At 42.8% G+C, this 20,724-nt stretch overlaps 1 protein-coding gene across 7 annotated transcripts in view; it reads left to right on the forward strand.

The window, feature by feature from the left end:
• Positions 1-20,474, forward strand: part of LOC110509811 (regulator of G-protein signaling 3) — a 229,537-nt gene extending 209,063 nt beyond the window's left edge. For 4 of the 7 annotated variants that reach the window (XM_036968257.1, XM_036968259.1, XM_036968258.1 and 1 more), the window contains 4 exons: positions 14,722-14,826; positions 16,492-16,553; positions 17,776-17,942; positions 18,467-20,474. In XM_036968257.1, coding sequence (XP_036824152.1) covers positions 14,722-14,826; positions 16,492-16,553; positions 17,776-17,942; positions 18,467-18,667 — 535 coding nt within the window. In that variant the 3' untranslated portion in view covers positions 18,668-20,474. Of the gene's footprint in view, positions 1-8,251; positions 8,430-8,639; positions 8,855-13,804; positions 14,436-14,721; positions 14,827-16,491; positions 16,554-17,775; positions 17,943-18,466 lie in introns of those variants that run through there. The other 3 variants (XM_036968261.1, XM_036968263.1, XM_036968262.1) reach the window with 3 other exon arrangements.
• The last annotated feature ends 250 nt before the right edge of the window (positions 20,475-20,724 follow it).

Raw genomic sequence — 20,724 nt, forward strand, 5'->3', positions numbered from 1 at the left:
GACAACAAAGTCAAGGTACTGGAGTGGCCATCACAAAGCCCTGACCTCAATCCTATAGAAAATTTGTGGGCAGAACTGAAAAAGCGTGTGGGAGCAAGGAGGCCTACAAACCTGACTCAGTTGCACCAGCTCTGTCAGGAGGAATGGGCCAAAATTCACCCAACATATTGTGGGAAGGTTGTGGAAGTCTACCCGAAACATTTGACTCAAGTTAAACAATTTAAAGGCAATGCTACCAAATGCTAATTGAGTGTATGTAAACGTCTGACCCACTGGGAACGTGATGAAAGAAATAAACGCTGAAATAAATAATTGTCTCTACTATTATTCTGACATTTCACATTCTTAAAATAAAGTGGTGATCCTAACTGACTTAAGACAGGGAATCTTTACTAGGATTAAATGTCAGGAGGTGTGATAAACTGAGTTTAAATGTATCTGGCTAAGGTGTATGTAAACTTACGACTTCAACTGCATGCAAATAGTCAAATAAAAGTACTTGTTTTTGGCTGTGTATTTGAAATACCAGATACAGTATCTGAACCCAGGTCTGGTTTGGTGAAGGAGGGGATTCCTTCGACGTTGTAGCCTCAGTGATTATACGGCTGTTGATTGAGCCTTCTTCACACTATTTCATGAAGATGATCGGAGAATTCGCAGCCAGGGGACAATACCCTCTTAATATATGCTTATCCTGATAGCTGATAGCTATTCAGAAAATCAACAAATGATGAACATTTGAATCAGAAGCATCAACAGCCACATTTTAAGCATAATCATTAAGTTAATACAATGATATATATATATATATATTAATATAAGGTAAAGGTGTGTATACAGTGTATGTACAGTGCCTTGCGAAAGTATTCGGCCCCCTTGAACTTTGCGACCTTTTGCCACATTTCAGGCTTCAAACATAAAGATATAAAACTGTATTTTTTTGTGAAGAATCAACAACAAGTGGGACACAATCATGAAGTGGAACGACATTTATTGGATATTTAAAACTTTTTTAACAAATCAAAAACTGAAAAATTGGGCGTGCAAAATTATTCAGCCCCTTTACTTTCAGTGCAGAAAACTCTCTCCAGAAGTTCTGTAGTTTAGCCACTACATTCAGATAATGGTGACACCCCTAGGCCATGAGATGGTTCACCTGTCATGAACCACTCCCCCCTCACAATGGTATCACCCGCCACTGTTTGATTGCCCCAGGATAGTATGTTTATACAGCTGAGGGTCTGATGTGCAGGTGTTGAGAGGCATGAACCACACCTCCTATGAGCGAGTGAGTAAGCGAGACTGTGACACTAAGGTGTCTGTTCACAAGTCGTTAAACTCTTCCTCCAGTCTCCTTTTAACCTCATTTAATCTAATTTACTCAACAAAAGGCACATCTCAATAGGTGATCTAGGTCCTTTCCTATTTTGTTCCCCTATTGCTCCTCTATTGTTCCTCAAGAAATGACATCACATTTGACCATCAGACCAACCTTGAATGCCTTTAAGTATTCAGTTGTATCTAAAAAACACTACTTTGCACACATTTTTTTTTTTTACCCTTTAGTATGTGTACTTTACTATATTTATACTTTGGATATCACTTTTCAACAGAAACATTTAAAAAATCACTGGACTAAGTCTTTAAGTGTGACTCAGTCAGTACATGTTGAGTGGACATCTGTTGCTATCTACTCTAATAGGGTTTTCCCATAAGCAGTTTTCTGTCTAGCCTCAAATGAGCCAAACATGACTGACCTAACTCCAATATGTGTCTGCAATACCTACACCTACTTAACACTCACTAATCAACCAATCTTCATACTCTGATGAGGACACATAACCAGAAGCCCTATGACTAGCATAGACACACACACACACACACACACACACACACACACACACACACACACACACACACACACACACACACACACACACACACACACACACACACACACACACACACACACACACACACACACACACACACACACACACACACAGCGAGAGCTCTAACATCAAATATCTTGTAGCTAACTGCTCATCCATCTCCCCAGTGATACAATACCTCTGAATGCTATCTCAGGAGTCTGACCCTCTCTCCGGCTTGAAACCGCAGCCTATTCACTGTGAGAAGGAGCTCCGGGGAAATGAAATGTGACACACCAGATGTGGGGAATAATCATGTATGCAACCACTTACACCATCAAGCATATGTGGGTTACAGTGCAGCCGGTTAGAGGAATGTAGCTGTAAGTTGTTGCTTTTGAGTCATTTCACAAAAGCATGAGTAGGGAGGATAAAAACTGGGAATTGACGTGTAGAAGGGTTGGATTACAATGGAATTGTTTGGATAGGGAAGTGTTTTCTTGAGGGTATTTGCATTTATATATCTGACATGTATACAGTTAGTGGTGTCAGAGGTGTCAGAGGAAGGCCCTAAAAATAGTCAAAGACCCCAGCCTCCCCAGTCATAGACCGTTCTATCTACTACAGCATGGTAGGCGGTACCGGAGCGCCAAGTCTAGGATCAAAAGGCTTCTCAACAGTTTTTACCTTGAAGCAATAAGACTCCTGAACAAGTCATCAAAAGCTACTCGGACTATTTACATTGGGTACCCCCCAACCCGTCTTTTATGCTGCTGCTACTTTCTGTTTATCATATATGCATAGTCACTTTAACTATACATTCATGTACATACTACCTCAATTAGCCCGACTAACCGGTGCCGGTATATAGCCTCGCTACTGTATATAGGCTCTCTACTGTATATAGGCTCGCTACTGTATATAGCCGAGCTACTGTATATAGGCTCTCTACTGTATATAGGCTCGCTACTGTATATAGCCGAGCTACTGTACATAGGCTCGCTACTGTATATAGCCAAGCTACTGTATACAGGCTCGCTACTGTATATAGCCTCGCTACTGTATATAGCCTCGCTACTGTATATAGGCTCGCTACTGTATATAGGCTCGCTACTGTATATAGCCTCGCTACTGTATATAGCCTCGCTACTGTATATAGGCTCGCTACTGTATATAGCCTCGCTACTGTATATAGCCTCGCTACTGTATATAGGCTCGCTACTGTATATAGGCTCGCTACTGTATATAGGCTCGCTACTGTTATTATTGACTGTCTTTTTACCGTTTTTTTTATTCCCTTATCTATTGTTCACCTAATACCTATTTTTTACTTAAAAATGGCACTGTTGGTTAGGGCCTGTAAGTAAGCAGTTCACTGTAAGGTCTACCTACACCTGTTGTATTCAGCGCACGTGGCAAACAAACTTTGATTTGATTTAGTGCAGTGGTTCACAAACTTAATCCTCGGGGCCCCAAGAGGTGCACGTTTAGTTTTTTTCCCTAGCACTACACAGCTGATTCAAATGATCAACGCTTGACGATTAGTTGAATCAGCTGTGTAGTGCTAGCGCAAAAAATCGAAACCCTGAAACCCTGAGTTAGTGTGTGTGCTACATATACAACTTTGACTAAGCACTTGCTCTAGATGAAGTTGCAATGTACTTGATTCAAACCTGTGACCATCTGTTAAGTTACTCAACTATGTAGCTGTAAACCGAACCGGTCTCTTGTCCTACTTCCCCGAATGACCTCTTCCTCTTCTTACCTCCTTCTTCTTTGAACCTCTTCACTCTCTCCATTGTTTTACTTTACCGGGAGACTGAGTTCTGTCTGAAACTTGAATCCTTGTCTTTGTAAATCACGCTCCTCCTTTCTCCCGGTCTCTTTCTTTCATTCCTCCCCCTCTTCCTTGGTGAATACCTCTCACCCATCCCTCTGGGCCTCTGTGCGTGTCTTGAACCTTCCCAGACTTTATCTGCTAGTAGTGATCTTACATTACCTCCTACTAGTCCCCAATGTCTGTACACTATGCACCCTTCAGTCTTCTCCGAGGCCCCCCATACATATGTAGGAGGCCAGGATATGAAGATGTAGACACATTCCTGTGGCCTAAAGCCCTACGTTTAACACACGTCTACACTTACGTTCGTAGGGAGGAAAGCAACATATGAGAAAATAATGCAATATGGGCTTAATGCGAATGCAACTGGTTGTTTTGCAAAAATGGTGCATTGATGTTACTGGACATGTTTGAGTTGTGCGTTCTTATCTCACGGTCAGAAATTGGCCTGACCTGCATAGGATTAAACCAATAGCTCCTTGTGGAAAGGAAAACAATTGCGACAATGTTTACTGGTATTTAATAATCTGCTATCCAATACTATAATGGGTATTAAGGTTGAACTGCTAATTGCCTACGTATTAATTGAATGATCCTGGATCAGGGCTAACTGGTGGCTGTGGCATAACCTTACAAAACTGCTGTTTGGTTTGAGGTGGTTGTGTAGCTGGTGCCGGTTGATCGAGAATGCTGGTCAGTAGTACACCTTAAACCCCAATATGCTGTCATTACTCACATTTTTGGAGGAAACCCATTGCAATTAATATTTATGAGGATAGCTACTTAAAGTGATTTTCTAGTCATTACTCAAACCGAACTATGCCCATCCCACCCCACCCACCCAGAAACCCCGTTAGGTCAGGACAGGACAACGCCCTAGGGGGGGACCCTGTTAAGCCCCAATGAAAGAGAGCAGTGTCTGGTCATTGAGTCAATCTACTTCATACCCCCACTGTGAAGCCTGATTCCATTGTGAAGCGCTAACTGGCTTCACAATGATAATGTTGACAGTCTGAGCTAACCGGTCAAAGAGAGCTAGCTATTTTGGCTTACAGATGTAGATTCATAATTTCAGCCAGTTTGCTACAACAGGAAAATAATCCTGCAACAACAGGAATTGTGAATTATTATTTGGATTATAATTAGTTAACTTTTTTTGTTGGGATTGATCCAATTTTTGTTAGGGCAAATCAAGTCTGACATTTTAAAATGGAAATTACACATTTTAGAAGCCTTTTTAAACCTTGAGTAAATACACTACAAGTTTGCATTTCTGTGCAGGAAAATTCTTAGCAACAAAATAGTGCCACCTGGTTTTCAGGTAGCCTATAGCGAGAGTCTATTGCAGCCGAACTGTTGTCGAAATGTTGTCAATGTTGGTGCAGAGTTTCGGAGCTTCTGGCAGGTGTCTGCAGTGCAGATTTGATTGAATTCCAGGTGGAGTTTGTAAGAGGAAACAGACGTTTTATCCCTTTATCCAGACAAGCTACTAGACTGGCCTCCCTCCCTCTCCTCCTATCCCTACCCATGCTTGTCTGCATGTAGCACAGCTGCTTCCCTGGGCAGTCCATATCCGCTCTGATCCCCTCTCATTGTTCATTGTCACCTGTGCTACAGGGGCCAGATGTTAGAGCTTCCCCAAGGCAACGATCCCGATACACATACTGTATCTCCCCCAGCACTGACAGACATCCGGGCGGGCAACTCACACACACACATACCAACATGCACGTACTGTAGCCAGGCACACATATGCACGCACGCACGCACATACACACACACACACACACACACACACACACACACACACACACACACACACACACACACACACACACACACACACACACACACACACACACACACACACACCCCAGACGAAAGGATAACATTACCCCAGACGTGGTAGAATAATATCCACCTGTTGTTTTGCTACATGACAGGAAAGATGAAATGTGGTGAATGTATTTGGGATTTTCTACTAGTTGTGATAGTGATTATAGTTGTCATATAGTTGAAGTAGTAGTCATAGCTCTACAAGGTTAGGTCAATAGAAGTTATTGCAGCAGTTGTAATTGTCTAGTTTTAGGGTTCACTACTTGTTGTTGCAGAGGTAATAACAGGTGTAGATGTAACAGCACAAGCCAGTAACAGTAATTTATAATCAAATGGCCACCTGGACTATTTACATAGATTGCTGCTCCTCGCTGTTTACTATCTATGCATAGTCACTTGACTCCTACCTACATGTACAAATGACCTCGACAAACACATTGACTCGGTACCGGTACCCCTGTATATAGCCTCGTTATTGTTATTTTATTGTGTTACTTTAAAAAAAAAAAATTGTAATACTTTATTTAGTAAAATATTTTCTTAATTCTATTTCTTGAACTGAATTGTTGGTTAAAGGCTTGTAAGTAAGGTTGCGATTTGTTACACACTCCCCTATGTATTTATTTGGACAGGGACTCTAAACCTTTACATTTGGCTCTATACTCCAGCATTTTGGAGTTGAGATCAAATGTTTTATATGAAGGCGACAGTACAGAATGTCACCTTTTTATTGGAGGATATTTTCATATCTGTTTTACCATTTAGAAATGAAAGTACTTTATGTTTCTAGTATTTGGACAAATTCACTTATAGTGTATTATATTTACTAAAAAGTCTAGTATTCAGTCCCATATTCCTAGCAGTCAAAGATGACATCAAGCCTGTGCCACTACAAACTTGTTGGATGCATTTGCAGTTTGTTATGGTTGTGTTTAGGATTATTTTGTGCCCAATAGAAATTCATGGTAAATAATGTATTGTGTCATTTTGGAGTCACTTTTATTGCAAGATTTACAGATGCACAAATATCATACCCCCATGATCTTTGTGCATCTGTAACTTTCTCACACATCATTGTTCACAATTCATTCAGGAGTATCTACAATCATGGTAGCATCCACATTAATGTAGAAGTGTTTAGAATCATATTATATTCTTATTTACAACAAAAGGGACTCCGCGTGCATAGCACTTTCAATTTATTTCACTGTTGGATTCGTTGCCCTACCAGACAGAAGAAGAGGAGAATATGTGGTTTTCAAAAATGGCTTTATGGAATAGCTAGTAACTTTCACCCATTCCTATGCTAGTGCAATTTTAATACCAATGTCGAATAATATATAACATTGGTGTTCAAGCCAATTCCATTATATGACTGTAGCCTTCCGTTTTTAAATTCAGAATAATGTATTGTGATGGTAATGACGTTTGTTTATGATGTTCATTATTAGTCTTTGGCTTAGGTCGCTAGCGAGCTGCAGTATCTCCAACCTAGCCTACACTCTTAAAATGCTTGGTTGTTTGAATGACCCAACTGCTGGGTTGCAGGCATTGGGTCACTTAGTTGGGCTGTTTATTTTGAATTGAGCCAGGGTGGGTTGGCATGGCTTAGTAGGTGTGTGGCATCATTTTAGGCCACCTGTGCAAGTAAATGTAATTCCTGTTAGTCTGTTCTGTTGCACTGTTGTCACATGTTAAGGCTGAACACTGACAGTTTTGTAGCTTCGATGAGGCTGACAGAGGTGTATAACTTCCTCAATAGCCTTTGCAAATGCCAATATTGGGAATAGCTACCAGTTTACGTAATCAGGAATGTTAATATTATATGTAATATGCATAAATATTCAAGGAAAATGTGTATTTGTAGTGTACAAACTTCATATCATGAACAGGAATGACATTTACTCTCACAAGTGGCCAAAAATAATTATCTGACAGCCACATCTCCAATAAGCCCCACCTCTAATCTTCTGATAGGCTGCCGCTGCTACAATATGTTGTTAAAAAGGCTCAAATTTCAAACCCATCACAAAAAGGTTACTGTTTTAACCTTTACACTGGCAGCACAGTATCAGCGTATAAGGATTCATCTATGGTGCTTTTGTGAAAAGATAGGCATCATGGCACAGGGGTTCTTTGAATAATCTTTTCAGAGGGATTCATCGAGGAACCTATTTGACCACAGGGGCAATCTTTTGAACCCCAAAATGTTCCTCGAGGTTCCTTTACTCCTAAGAGTGTATAAGTGATTTCCAAATTCCAAATATTTATGACACCTTCATATTGGTGGACTAGATACATAAAATGCAATCATTTCCAAATGGTAAAACAGATATGTATGAAAATGAAATGTGACATTCTGTACTGCTGCCTCATATAAAATATTTGTTCTAAAATCCCAAAGGCTGGAGTATAGAGAACAGTAAAACATTTTTTTAGCTTCACTGTCCAAATAAATATATAGAGGAGTGAAGTTGTAAAATTAAAGCATTTACTACCCCATCAAATCCAGTCCGGGCTCTAATCTGTCATTGACAGACTACATCATCTGACCAATTACGTGAGACTTTAGTTCTGGGTTAACCAAGATTACCCAGGCTCAGACAATGCAGCTCCATCCTCTCAGAATAGAGCCTTGTGATTGGGTGAGCCCTGGGCCCGCCTCTCCTGGCTCCCGGACTATATAAAGCCACAGAGGAGCCTCTCCCGGGTTAGAGGAATGTGACAACTGAATTACCCTTGCCCTGAGCACATACACACACATACACACACACATACACTACACATATAGGACCTATACACACAGGACTACACGCAGGACCCTAAAGACTTGAGCCAATGTTCCCCGCTATGGTCGACTTTTCAGAGAAGTACCTGGAAAGGTAAGTTAGAACCCATGGGTGTTATACTCTGTGTGTGTGTGCTCTCTGCTGCTTTTAGAATAAATAGGGAGAGGGAAGGAGGGAGAGAGAGAGAGAGAGAGGGAAGGAAGGAAGGAGAGAGAGAGAGGGAAGGAGGGAGGGGGAGAGAGAGAGAGAGAGAGAGGGAGAGAGGGAAGGAGGGAGAGAGAGAGAGAGAGAGGGAAGGAGGGAGAGAGGGAAGGAAGGTGATGTTTTAGGCTCTGAGGGATACTACTCAAAAGCTGTTAGGAGGCTAGCTGACCTCTCTCCTGAATCTCATTTGCCAGCTGCTGGGTGAGAGGTCTCACGTGTGGTTAAATCTATTTTGAGGACACTTGTATCTAGAGATTGGCCTTGTCTTTTAATAATCGGCCTGGATTTCTTAAGTGGTCTCTGTGGTTGGTAAGGTGAGTAATGTTGAGAATGGGTATTTAAATTAGTTAGATGGCTTAGTTTGGTGTTGATTTATATATACTGAACATTGTAGGACAATTCCTATTTTCAGCATTTTCCATGGTTGGAAAATAATGTACTACTGTATTGGAATTCAGATTCAGGCGCTCCTGAAAAGTACAGATTTATGTCTCAGTGTGTTTGCCTGCTCTGTTTTTAAACATAGCCCACCCCGATCCCATGGAATTACTCTGGAAACCCACATTCCTATTCAACCTGGTCTCAGAGCCTCATAATATTCTGTACTTAAATCCGAGACACTCCAATTAGTATGATACTGTATGTTACGTTTCATATGGTATGTATTAATTTGTGTATTACCATCACCATTCCGTATGATATGTTGCAAATTCAAATTTGAATATTGTATGATCCGAATTTGAAAAACGTACAATATGTTGCAAATTTGCAAATCATATTATATGTTACGACTTTGCAAAACTTTTCTAGCTAGGTGGCTAACATTAGCTTTCTGGCTAACGTTAGCTAAGCTAGGGGTTAGGGTTAAGTTTAGGAGTTAGTTTAAAGGGTTAAGGTTAGGATTAGAGGAAGTGTTAGCTAAAAGGGTAAAAATTAGGGGAAGGGTTAGCTAACATGCTAAGTAGTTGCAAAGTTGCTAAAAAGTAGTAAGTAGTTGAAAAGTTGCTAATTAGCTAAAATGCTAAAGTTGTCCGTGATGAGATTCGAACTCGCAACTTTTAGGTTTCTAGATGTTTGCATTATACCACCCTACTTTGATTTTCCCATCAAGTAACCATCTGTCCTATGTAACCATTCCAAACGTAACATATCCTACTAATTTCAGTGTCCCATATTTACATTTACTATGTTATGTCTAGTCTATGAGATCAGGCTGTCCTATTTAGTCTGTGGGAAAATAATGGGAGGACCCTACTGTCTCTTGCTCAATGAGAATGATGTTGTCTTCATAGTGGGGAATAACAGGGACATGTGCAGCTACACTGTGTTATGCAGACATACACACGCACGCATGTATGCGCACACACACACACACACACACACACACACACACACACACACACACACACACACACACACACACACACACACACACACACACACACACACACACACACACACACACACACACACACACACGGGAGGTATGTGTGTATACGGTGCCGGGCCAGGCACATAACCTACTGCAAACAGCCAGAGTGGCGGACGGGGCAAAAACAACCCTAGAGTCGTTCACCTTGGGGTTTGGGACTACCCCCTAACCTTCTACCCTCTATCCTGACTGTAATGGTTTGGCGCTGCCTGGAGGTGTGGAGACGGGATCCAGTACACACAGGGAAACAGAGCCACTGGGTAGAACAGAAAGGTGGGATGTAGAAGCAACAGCAGATGTGTTTTAACAAGCCTGATTAACTGACATGGTTGAAACATCTAGTAGATCAGAGCAAGACTTCATGCCCCAAACATTGAGTGATGACAGGCATGCGTTTTCTCTGATTCTATAGTGGGACTATTCAGTAAGAGCATTTTCTATCTTTTCTTGCTCCTATACTCCTATACATTTATATCTGTGTAATACCTCAACGTATAATTCTTTAATATAATACTATACTATGTAATTACTTTGGTGTCGCACATTTCTAGAATGTCAATAATGTTATTTGTCTCTCTATGTAATTTAACGTTGGTGTTGACATGCACCCCCCCCCCCCAGCACCCGTGGCTGTCAGTCAGTCAGCCACACTTTAGTACATCTACTATGCAGCTGCAGTGTGTCTACCTGCATCTCCCCAGCTACCCAGTTCTCCCCTTGAGTTCTGAGTACTTAGCTAGCTAGATATCCCTGGGAGCACGGCCCAGTTTCACACTACCAGGAATAGCCTGGAGAGAGGTTATTACTGTCGGTAATGTGAGCCAGGAGAAGTGGGAATAACATGGAGAGACCTGAGATAATCATGGTGCTAAAGACTCTCCAGCCCCCTCTACACACAGACATGCACACACACACACACACACCACCAGCCCGGCAGATAGGGAGTGTGACAGGTGATAGAAGTACTTTCTGATAGCGGTTGCGATGAATGGAATCAGAGTGCATCCTAATTTGTTAATCTCCCAGAGAGGGATGTGGCTATCCTAATATAAGATTAGCCTGTCAGGTTTAGGGCTATGTTTAATGAAGAGAGGAACAGAATCACATTGCTGCTCCTGGTGGCTGGGCAATTAGCTAGCCGGCCAGGGTATGAGGAGTGGGAGAGGGGTCGATGGTTAGAGTGAGGAAAACATATTAAGACAATACAGATGTTGTTAAGGGCACAGTGCCAGGTGAATAGGAAGATGTCATACTGCGACACACTTATTAGGCGACAAGATCTCGTCCAGGTCTTAATCTTTTCACTCTCTCACTCTGTCCCTTCTCACCTTCCATCGGTCCCCTCTAATCTTGCCCCTTCGCCTCTCGGTAGTACCAGTTGTTCTCCCAGCAGGTTGTTTTTTTCACTCGGGGTAGCCTGGGTAGCAGAGCTGTGTGGAATGTGTCCCCTGCCTGCCCTTTGTGGCTTTGTGTATGGGTGTGTGTGTGGTGTCTTTACCCTGCTGAGTTTGAGCTCCTAGACTGGCCTCTACTGTAACCCACGGCCGCGCAGGCCCAGTGTATGAGCTAATAATCACAGCAGCAACGTGATGGATGGCCGTGGCCGGAGAGCTGTCATGTGCGTAGTAACCTCCTTATCACTGCCTCGGCCTGAGACGCGTTTCAGCTGCCTTACATGTCCTTGGCTCTCAATAACACTTATAGACCCACGGCACAAAACATCATTAGGCAGGTAGCCTAACGGTTAGAGCATTTGGCCAGTAACCCGAAAGTTTGCTGGTTTAAATACCCGAGCAATGACGAAGTGCCCTTTAGTAAGGGACTTAACCCTAATTTGCTCCAGGGGTGCCGTGCTACTATGGCTGAACCTGTAAAACAACACATTTCACTGCACCTATCTGGTATATGTGACAATAAAAAAACCACAAAGAAGTAGGGTAATCAACTACTGAAACATTGAGATGGTTTATTATTTTAATTTTTTTATTTGACCTTTATTTAACTAGGCAAGTCAGTTAAGAACAAATTCTTGTTTTCAATGACGGCCTAGGAACAGTGGGTTAACTGCCTGTTCAGGGGCAGAACAACAGATTTGATTTGATTTAGTGTAGGTTGTAGGATGGTCTGCTAAGCAAAATGGCATTTACCTGCAGTTTTCATTACCATAGCGTATTTTATTATTTACTCTTTGTTACCATCTTTTTATACCAAGCAATTCAACCTTAGTAGACATTCATCTACGACGTTCAATTGTTGGGAATGGAGAACCATATTCCTGTAGTATCATGAACCAACCAGAAGGTGGAGGTGTTGAGTTGTATATTCAGCAACCTCTCCCAGTCCTCTGACCATAGTGTTCACAGCCCTGTCATAGATTTCCACCCAGCCTGGGCCCAGCGTAGTTCACTCCACTTGTATTGAAACCAGACCTGCATAATAAATTGTTTCATTAGGTTTGCAAATATTTTCCAGGGCTCGTAAAAAACGAGTCCCTCTGCTCACATGCATTGGCATAGCTTCCCTATTCGGCTTTAACCTCACATAGTTGAAACCCAAACTATGGTCGTGGACGCTAAAAATAGAGCAATCAAGTAGATTCCACTTCTCTATGATGATTTTATGCCTTTCTAAAACAGCTTTTTACTTGGGGTAATGATCACTTCAGACTGGTGAATGTGGGTTGTTGGGAGAAAAACTGTGCCAGAGGTAGAGTGTAATGTTTTTAATGTTTTTCACCATACCAACAACCCAATTTTACTCCACTAACGTTAGCTCCTCATCTGGATAGAGCATGGTTTAATACAACCCTACTGTGGAATACTAATCAAGCCCAATGCATCACCTATAGCTCTTTATGGTGCCTTGTTAAAGATCACATTGTGTTTATAGACGCCAATGGTCACAGCCTGTCACGCAGATAGCCCTGAAATATCCACGCTGATCAGTACAGGATGTTAGAAGCCGATTGTTCAAATTCTTTGTGGGCCGTCTTTTTTCTTCTTTGTACAATCATTTCTTCTCTCTCTCTCTGTCTGGAGGATCACGGTGACGACTGATATTTCCTCACTTTCCCATCCTGCTGAAGAGATAAGAGAGGAGAGAGGACATTGTAGCTCTCTATCCAGTGGCCTTCAAAATCACTTTCAGAGGCTTCTTTCTCGGCTCTGAGACAAACCAGCCCCAGCTTGAGGGCATGTTGTTTTACTAGTCATCAATTAGATTCGAACTCACACGTTTGGCAAGTTCCTCTCCCTGCCCTCTTCTCTTACAGACATCTTGAAAGAGGCTTCTTGTATTCCTCCTAGTTCCTCATCTACTCCTAGTCCCCCCCTTTTTCCTCCTTGAAAGAAATGAACTACTCAGCTCCTGGTTGCCCTTGATGATGGGTGGTGGAGTCATCTTAAATAGTTGCCCAGGTTGCTTCCTGTTTCCTGCTTTTCGCCCCATCATAATATGACTGGAAAACCCACAGAGGTGGCCTGGCAACACCATCCAAACCAGGCCCTTTACACCCTCTAGTGACCACTGATGTCATCTTTGCCTCTCCACCTTGGAGCACAGACACTGGGGCTCTTTCAGTTCCAAAGACTGGCTGTGGATAAGAACCAGGAACTAAGCAGGGGTTTGATGATCAGGTGTTGGGAGAGGGCCTTTGGAGACTGGCAGAGAGAGGGCGAGTGTCTACTGTATGTGTGTGTGTGTGTGTGTGCATGTGTGCTTTTGTACAGTATGCGTGTTAGTGTGTATCTGTTTGTGTCAAATGAAATCAAATAAAATGTTACTGTGTGTGTGTGTGTGTGTGTGTGTGTGTGTGTTTTCAGACTCCAAAAATGGAACGCTGGGTTCTTTTGTGGGTCCTGTGGTCTCACTGGGGCTTTTGGTGACATTAGGCCAGCTGACAGCGATTAGGACAGCGGCGCTTTAGCTAATAGCTAATACACAGTGGAAATCAACCAGGAAATGGGAGTCATGTGGGGTTGCGTCCCAATGAGGAAGCATGTGAGGTCAGGGGGAGGCGCTAGCATCCACCCAGGGATTTGGGATAGCATGGAGGACTGGGTTGGCATGCCCTCTCCAGGAGATGGGAATGGGAAGGGGTGTTGCATTGTGTTATTGGTAATGTGGGTATATTTTGGTTGATGGAGGAAGAGGGGGTGTAGCTATGCCCCGTGTCCCGTCCCAAGGGCCCCAGCCCTGGGTTAGCCCCCTCTCTTAGGGTCCCTCTAGGCACCTGGAGAATGGTGTTATCGCGCGGAGGAATGAGGAGTGAGTCTCTCCTCCTTCACTGCCACATTCACTCACTCCCTGCCTAAGGACCTGCCAGGGGTAGAACAAGAGGAGAGATAGATTGAAAGAAGACATTGACAACGGAGAGGGAGAGATAGTATCTGTCTTCGTACTGTCACTTCCACTGGACACTACTCTACTCTACTACACTTGAATATCCTGCTGAAGTCTGAAATGTATACAGCCCTGGCACTTTTTCCCTTTTCTGGTTTTGAGCATATGGAACTGATTTGAACCGCTGGAGTTTGTTTTTAAAGTTGAACTATTTCCCATGACTTGGAAGACTCAACCCCCTTTTCTGTGTCTCTCTTTCCCCCCTTGGTCTCTCCCCATCTGTCTCTCCTTCTCTATCTCATCCATCCTTTCTTTCTTTCTTTCTTTCTTTCTTTCTTTCTTTCTTTCTTTCTTTCTTTCTTTCTTTCTTTCTTTCTTTCTTTCTTTCTTTCTTTCTCTATCTCTTAGGGCCAAAGACATGAAGAACCGGCTTGCTTTCCTTAGGAGGAGGAATGAGTCTCCCGGAAGCAACCCACCCGGCAAATTCGACAAATCCTTGAAGTCGTCAGTAAAGTGAGTGTTTTGTGTATGACTATGTGTGTGTATGTTTGTCAGTGTGTGTGTGTGTGTGTGTGTGTGTGTGTGTGTGTGTGTGTGTGTGTGTGTGTGTGTGTGTGTGTATGTCCACATGGCCGCTTCTTGGATCTCACCCCAGCTGGTGATGCCTTGGCTCAGACAGACAGACATACAGACGAGTGGGCAGCATGAAGAAGCGCTTGTAAATCCACAGAGAGAAAGACAGAAATTAAGGAAGGAAGGAAGGGAGGAAGGAAGGAAAAGGGATATTGGATTAATTACGTCTTAATGTGTTTAGCGATTCCTGGTTGATCCGTAAGCTAAGGCGGATGTTATAGCTGTTATAGGTTAGGCGGATGTTATAGCTGTTATAGGTTAGGCGCATGTTATAGCTTTGTCCTACAGTTTATTTATGCTCCCTTTTCTACCTATTTAAATCGAGAATGTTTTAGGGGGTGTATCTCTATTATCTTTAATGCACGTGTTTTTGCGGTTGATTTTGAGTTACAACGTTGTGAAATGTTGATGGGTCAGTTACGGGTCAGCTCTGCTAACAGACAGATCCAGGTCCAGTCAGACCACATCAATATCCATGGTTACATGTATGTCTATACTGTATTTATACTGTAGCTATGTGGCTGTTTTGATTGGCAAAACTGGTTGGTCCTAGATAAATGGTTAATGTACAAGTCTAATGTATAGTCTGCATGCTGCCATTGCGCCTTTAGAATACGAGTGCTTGAACTCAAGCTGCATCTACTCAACTGTTATATTATTTCAAATCAATTCAAGCGTGCATTGTGTTGCATAATGCATTAAATATCTCTCAGCAACAGTAACAGAATGAGCAGGAGGTCCACTTGTCAGAATATGTAGTCATGCATTATATTATGCAATGATGTAGAGAGACAGGTGTGTTTGGTCCACGGAGGGAGGGAGTGAGGGAGGTGTTTGGCAACAATGCATCAGAACTGGGAATTTCATTGTTTCGTATTTAATTGTTATATTCAAAAGAACATAGTGCATGTATGTTAGGCAGACATTTATTTAGTAGGATATTTAATTCATTCACAAAGTCAGTTGCAACATTAACTGATAGAAATGGAAATAAAGTAGAAAATGGAAATGTCTGGGCAGATAGTGTCATTATATTGGATTCACATGGTTGGGTCCTATTCCATTGTTGCCATGTCAATAAGGCCGCCAGGTGTGTTGAAGGAGAGGAAGCATATCCTCTATCTGAGAGCAGAGAGAATGAAGGAGTAAAGGGGAGGGCAGAAAAGTTGGGGGGTGGACCCTCAGCCTCAAACCCTATCTCCATTGGCTGGTTTAGTCCCCGCCCCTCCTCTGCCTCCTGAGCTGCAGTGAGAGGGAGTATAAGGTGAGACATCTAGTGGAACCAGTTAGACATACTTACGCACACACACTCATACACACACGCTCGCTCACACACAGCCCCAGAGCACCAGCGTGTGAAAGAGGGAAAAAAAGAAAGCGAGAAGAAGAAGAAAGGAATAGCAATTCCACAGAGTACTAACCAAAGGACCACGCTCCTTACCAGTTCAGTGCAGTACAGGGGAGCACAGGGCTTCGGATGGGTCACACCATGAGAAACCTGGCAGAGATGGGCTTGCTAAAGAACCGCTCCGTTTTCATTTGCAGGCCCACCCCGGAGGAGGCACTCAAATGGGGGGAATCTCTGGACAAGCTGCTGGCCCACAAATGTAAGTCTGACTTTCCTTCTTACTCTTTTCCTTCTTTATTCTCTCTGTCCATTTGATCAATCAAACCAAATGGGAAAAAGGAAATGACTAATACCCATCTGGGTTTGATTGCCATATATTCCCATATGGATCTGGTTTAAGTTGAACTGAAGCATGGGGAACAATTGCATTGAATAAGGAACAATGCGTGAATAAGGAACAATGAATAAGGAACAATGCGCATGTGTTTTTGGGGGGGGGGGGGGGGGGGGGGGTATGGGCAGGAAATATGTTCATACTTGTTGCTTATGCAATGTGAATTCAGTGTGTGAGTTGTTGCTCCCTTGCTGTGAATGGGCAGTCTGTGGAGGCACTCTGCTGCATCTCTCCCACTAATCACGGTGGATGAATAGAGCCATGCATTAGTGTAGGGGGAGAGGGGACAGATTATGGATGGGCTGGGCGGCTGAGAGAAAGAGGACGTCAGAGTAGTGTTGCTATATTTGTATGATTCCATAATTCATATCTTTGGTCTGAGCGCTGTCGGGCTGCGATTCCAAATCCCCATTCAATTGTTTCTCAGTGATGACGTGGGCTCAGACAAGCCAACACCATTTATCCCTAACTGAGGAGAGACAAGCGGCACAAGACTTTGATCCCAACTTGCCCTCCTCTCTTTTTCTGCTTTTTCATGTTTTTTCTTACTTTCTTTATATATTTCTTCTGGCTGACCTGTAGTGAAGTCTCTCTCTGCTCCTGTAGTGTAATCAGCATGGTATGTATGTGAACAGAAAGGTGCTGGCGACCAGGCAGGGTGGGACTCGGCTTCCTGCTATTCTTACTCTACCAATGTCTTTTCCTTAAGTCATTAACGACACCATCCCAGTAGCCAAAGCAACAGGAATAGGTTGACAAGCAAACTGACCCCCCCCCCCCCCCCTTTGTACAGAGACAAGATGAAAAAAGACATACCAATGAGTGGTGTCGACGAGAGGAAAAAGTATGAGTGTAGTGTCAGGGAGGTGATGCTGCATAGTTGTTGTTTATGGGAGGTGACTGAAGTGTCTTGGAGGGTGTTGGCTTTAGTCCCCTTTTTAATAGTGTGACTCAATGGACTGGGCTACTGTGCTATTTAGGTAGTCTCCCTCACTGAGAGAGATGACGCTGTGTTGCCATGGCTCTCCAGTCACGTCCACTAACCCACACCTCTCTGTTTCTTTCCCTCCTGCCTTCTTCCCTTCAGATGGCCTGGCAGCGTTCAGAGCTTTCCTGCGCACAGAATTCAGCGAGGAGAATCTGGAATTCTGGTTGGCGTGCGAGGATTACAAGAAGATTAAGTCGCAATCCAAGATAGCGTCCAAAGCCAAGAAAGTCTTTGCTGAATACATTGCCATCCAGTCTTGTAAAGAGGTGAGCAGCAATCCCCATACACATACAGACAAGGGATGATGGAAAATACCCTTCAACTGTAATGTCCCCTTTTTATACCTAAACGAGCTCTCCACTTGCTTACCTCAACCTCACTCATGACTGAAATGTATAATCCGCTCCTAACAGAAACTAGAAAATAACTTGTTCCTGCTATAAATTGAAAAAGCAGGGATTTTGGCTGGCCCCCGCACCATTGTTCCCTAAACTAAATATGTTAGGTTGATTAATGTGTAATCCTGTCAGAAGGTGCTCCCACAAAGGAACAAGTGAGCTGGAGAGGATGTGAGATCATGCCTGACAAACAGGCTTTCTTTGGCCACCTGACATGCACCAAATAGACTCCCTCACTTTTCCTTTTCCCTTTTTGTTTCAAACCTGGAGAGCCGAGTGGAAACTTCAAGTCAAAAATCAGCCCCAACAGCTTGAACCAGTTTCTGGTAGCACTGAAACTAACCTGGTACTCTGTCTCTTCCTTTTTCCCCCTCCCTGGTTCCCTCTCTCAGGTGAACTTGGACTCGTACACTCGAGAGCACACTAAGGACAACCTTCAGAATGTGACGCGTTCCTGCTTCGACCTGGCCCAGCGCAGGATATACGGCCTGATGGAGAAGGACTCGTACCCTCGTTTCCTCCGCTCAGAGCTCTACATGGACTTAGTCAACCAGAAGAAGGCCAGCACCACGTCCACCTCCTCATCGTCGTAAACACGCAGAGATCAAGATAGAAAGTGAGAGACGACGACGAAAGAGAGAAGGCAGAGACTTGAAAGCAGGGGGAGGTAGATTTTTTTCATGTTCGCCTTTTTGTTTTGTTTCTGCCTTCATCCTGTCCCGTCATGAGTTGGGTGTGAGAAAGACGGCGAACTAGGCCGTGGCACTGAGGGGGGTGTTGTGTACACAACGACGATGACAACAGGCTGATGGAGGGCGGATAGAGAGCCCAGTCAGGACAGCTGGTCACCGTCATGTGAGGGCTTGTCCAAGGGTTTCTCGGATCACTCTCATTGATCACTGTCTGTCGTTCATAATGACATATGTTAGTGTGTCCATATTTAAGTTATCTTCTGGATGTACTGGAGAAAGGGTTGAAACCTCTGCAGACATGAAGACAGTCCAGTACTGTGTTTTTTTTGACACCCCCTATCCTCCTCCTCCTCCTTTGGAGCCTGTTGGTACGACACAGAGGTTTGTTTTGTCCTAGTTTTTCCATGTCTCAAAGCTTTCATGACCATTTTCAAATGGACTTGCGAGAAAAAGGAGAAATTGGGTTGCTGGATCAATGTCTGAATGAAAATACGTTTTTTGGAGCTTTTTTCTGTTGTCATGTTCTCCAATTCACGGCGTACACACCTCTTTCAAGCACAGTCGGCATCTGTTCTGTTCAGCACCCTCTCACAGGGTCCCACCTGGTCGCATTCATCTAAAGAATACGGTAAAAGACACAGAGACAGAGAGAGAGAGAGAAAGATGGAGAAAATACAAATATCAACAATGGAACGGACCAAAACTGCAGAAAAGCAGAAATGTGCCACTCACTCGAAAACATATTGGGGGGAAAAAAAAGACTTGTTGCCTGTCTCCAAAGACTGTCGAAAAAAATGAGCAATTCATTGTAGCTCCACCTGGACAGAACAAGACAGCATTCTCAGGACATTAAGGCACTTGACTATGAAGCTTCCAAGCTTGAATTTGTTTTTTTCATTTTCGTTTTTACACATACAATGTTTTCTTTTTTAAATTGTTTTAGGTTCAAACCTGCACTCCATAGGTATACTGAGCAATACTGTTGGGAGGATGCTCTTTTCATAGACATAAAAAGAAAAAAGTGCTTCACCTGTACAAAGGTTTGCCTATTTATTTAGATACCTTGCCGGATGCTTCACCCATTGCACTCAGCTAAAAGCGCTCCCTCCCCCTAACCATGAAATAGGTCCACCGCTGTCCTGACTTTAAGTGCAATATGTTATCGTTTATTTTCCTTTTTTGGGGGGATAAGTTTCAATTTTGATTGGAAAGACAATGGCTCGATCTCTGTATTATACACTTTATTTGTAAGAGTCATGTTGCAAGATTCAGCTATAAGGTTGATTTACAGTTTAAGTAAATAAACAAGAAGAGATACATGAATTAAACAAGTCATTCTAACTGTGTACCCTGGCAGCAGGCAGCTAGGGGTTAAGGATGTACATATAATTCTTTAAGAAAACAAAGAAAAAACAAGAAAACAATAGGTTTCACTTGCGTCGAGCTGGAACCTGGCTGTATCTATGTAAATATGAGAGACTCAAAGCTATAAGATGACATGTATTGTTATTAAAAATGAGGAAGGTCCACCCTTTCCGGGTCATACAATGCTTGTCAGGAGTTTATGAAGTTTATGAAATGTATTTGATCATTTTCACTGTTTACAATTCAAACCCAACTCCTAAGATAGCAAGCAAAAAAGACAATAGAAATACATTTGGTGTCATTGCTGAAGATAAATAAAACAACCAACTGGTGAAATAATAAATCATGTCTCGCTGTGAATTGTATTACATATCTGTATGTCTACGTTCTTCACCTTTGGTAAGTGTTGCTAATACAAAACATTAGCTGGAGAAGAAACACATGCATATCCAAGTACCTACTGCAATCTAAGCTCCCATACTACACAACAGTGTGACAAGATAGCCTGTGTCCCTGGGCATACAGTTTATTTATTTATTTGTTATTTTACCAGGTAAGTTGACTGAGAACACGTTCTCATTTGCAGCAACAAC

This window comes from Oncorhynchus mykiss, chromosome Y (genome assembly GCF_013265735.2).
Source record: "Oncorhynchus mykiss isolate Arlee chromosome Y, USDA_OmykA_1.1, whole genome shotgun sequence".
Lineage (NCBI taxonomy): Eukaryota > Metazoa > Chordata > Actinopteri > Salmoniformes > Salmonidae > Oncorhynchus > Oncorhynchus mykiss.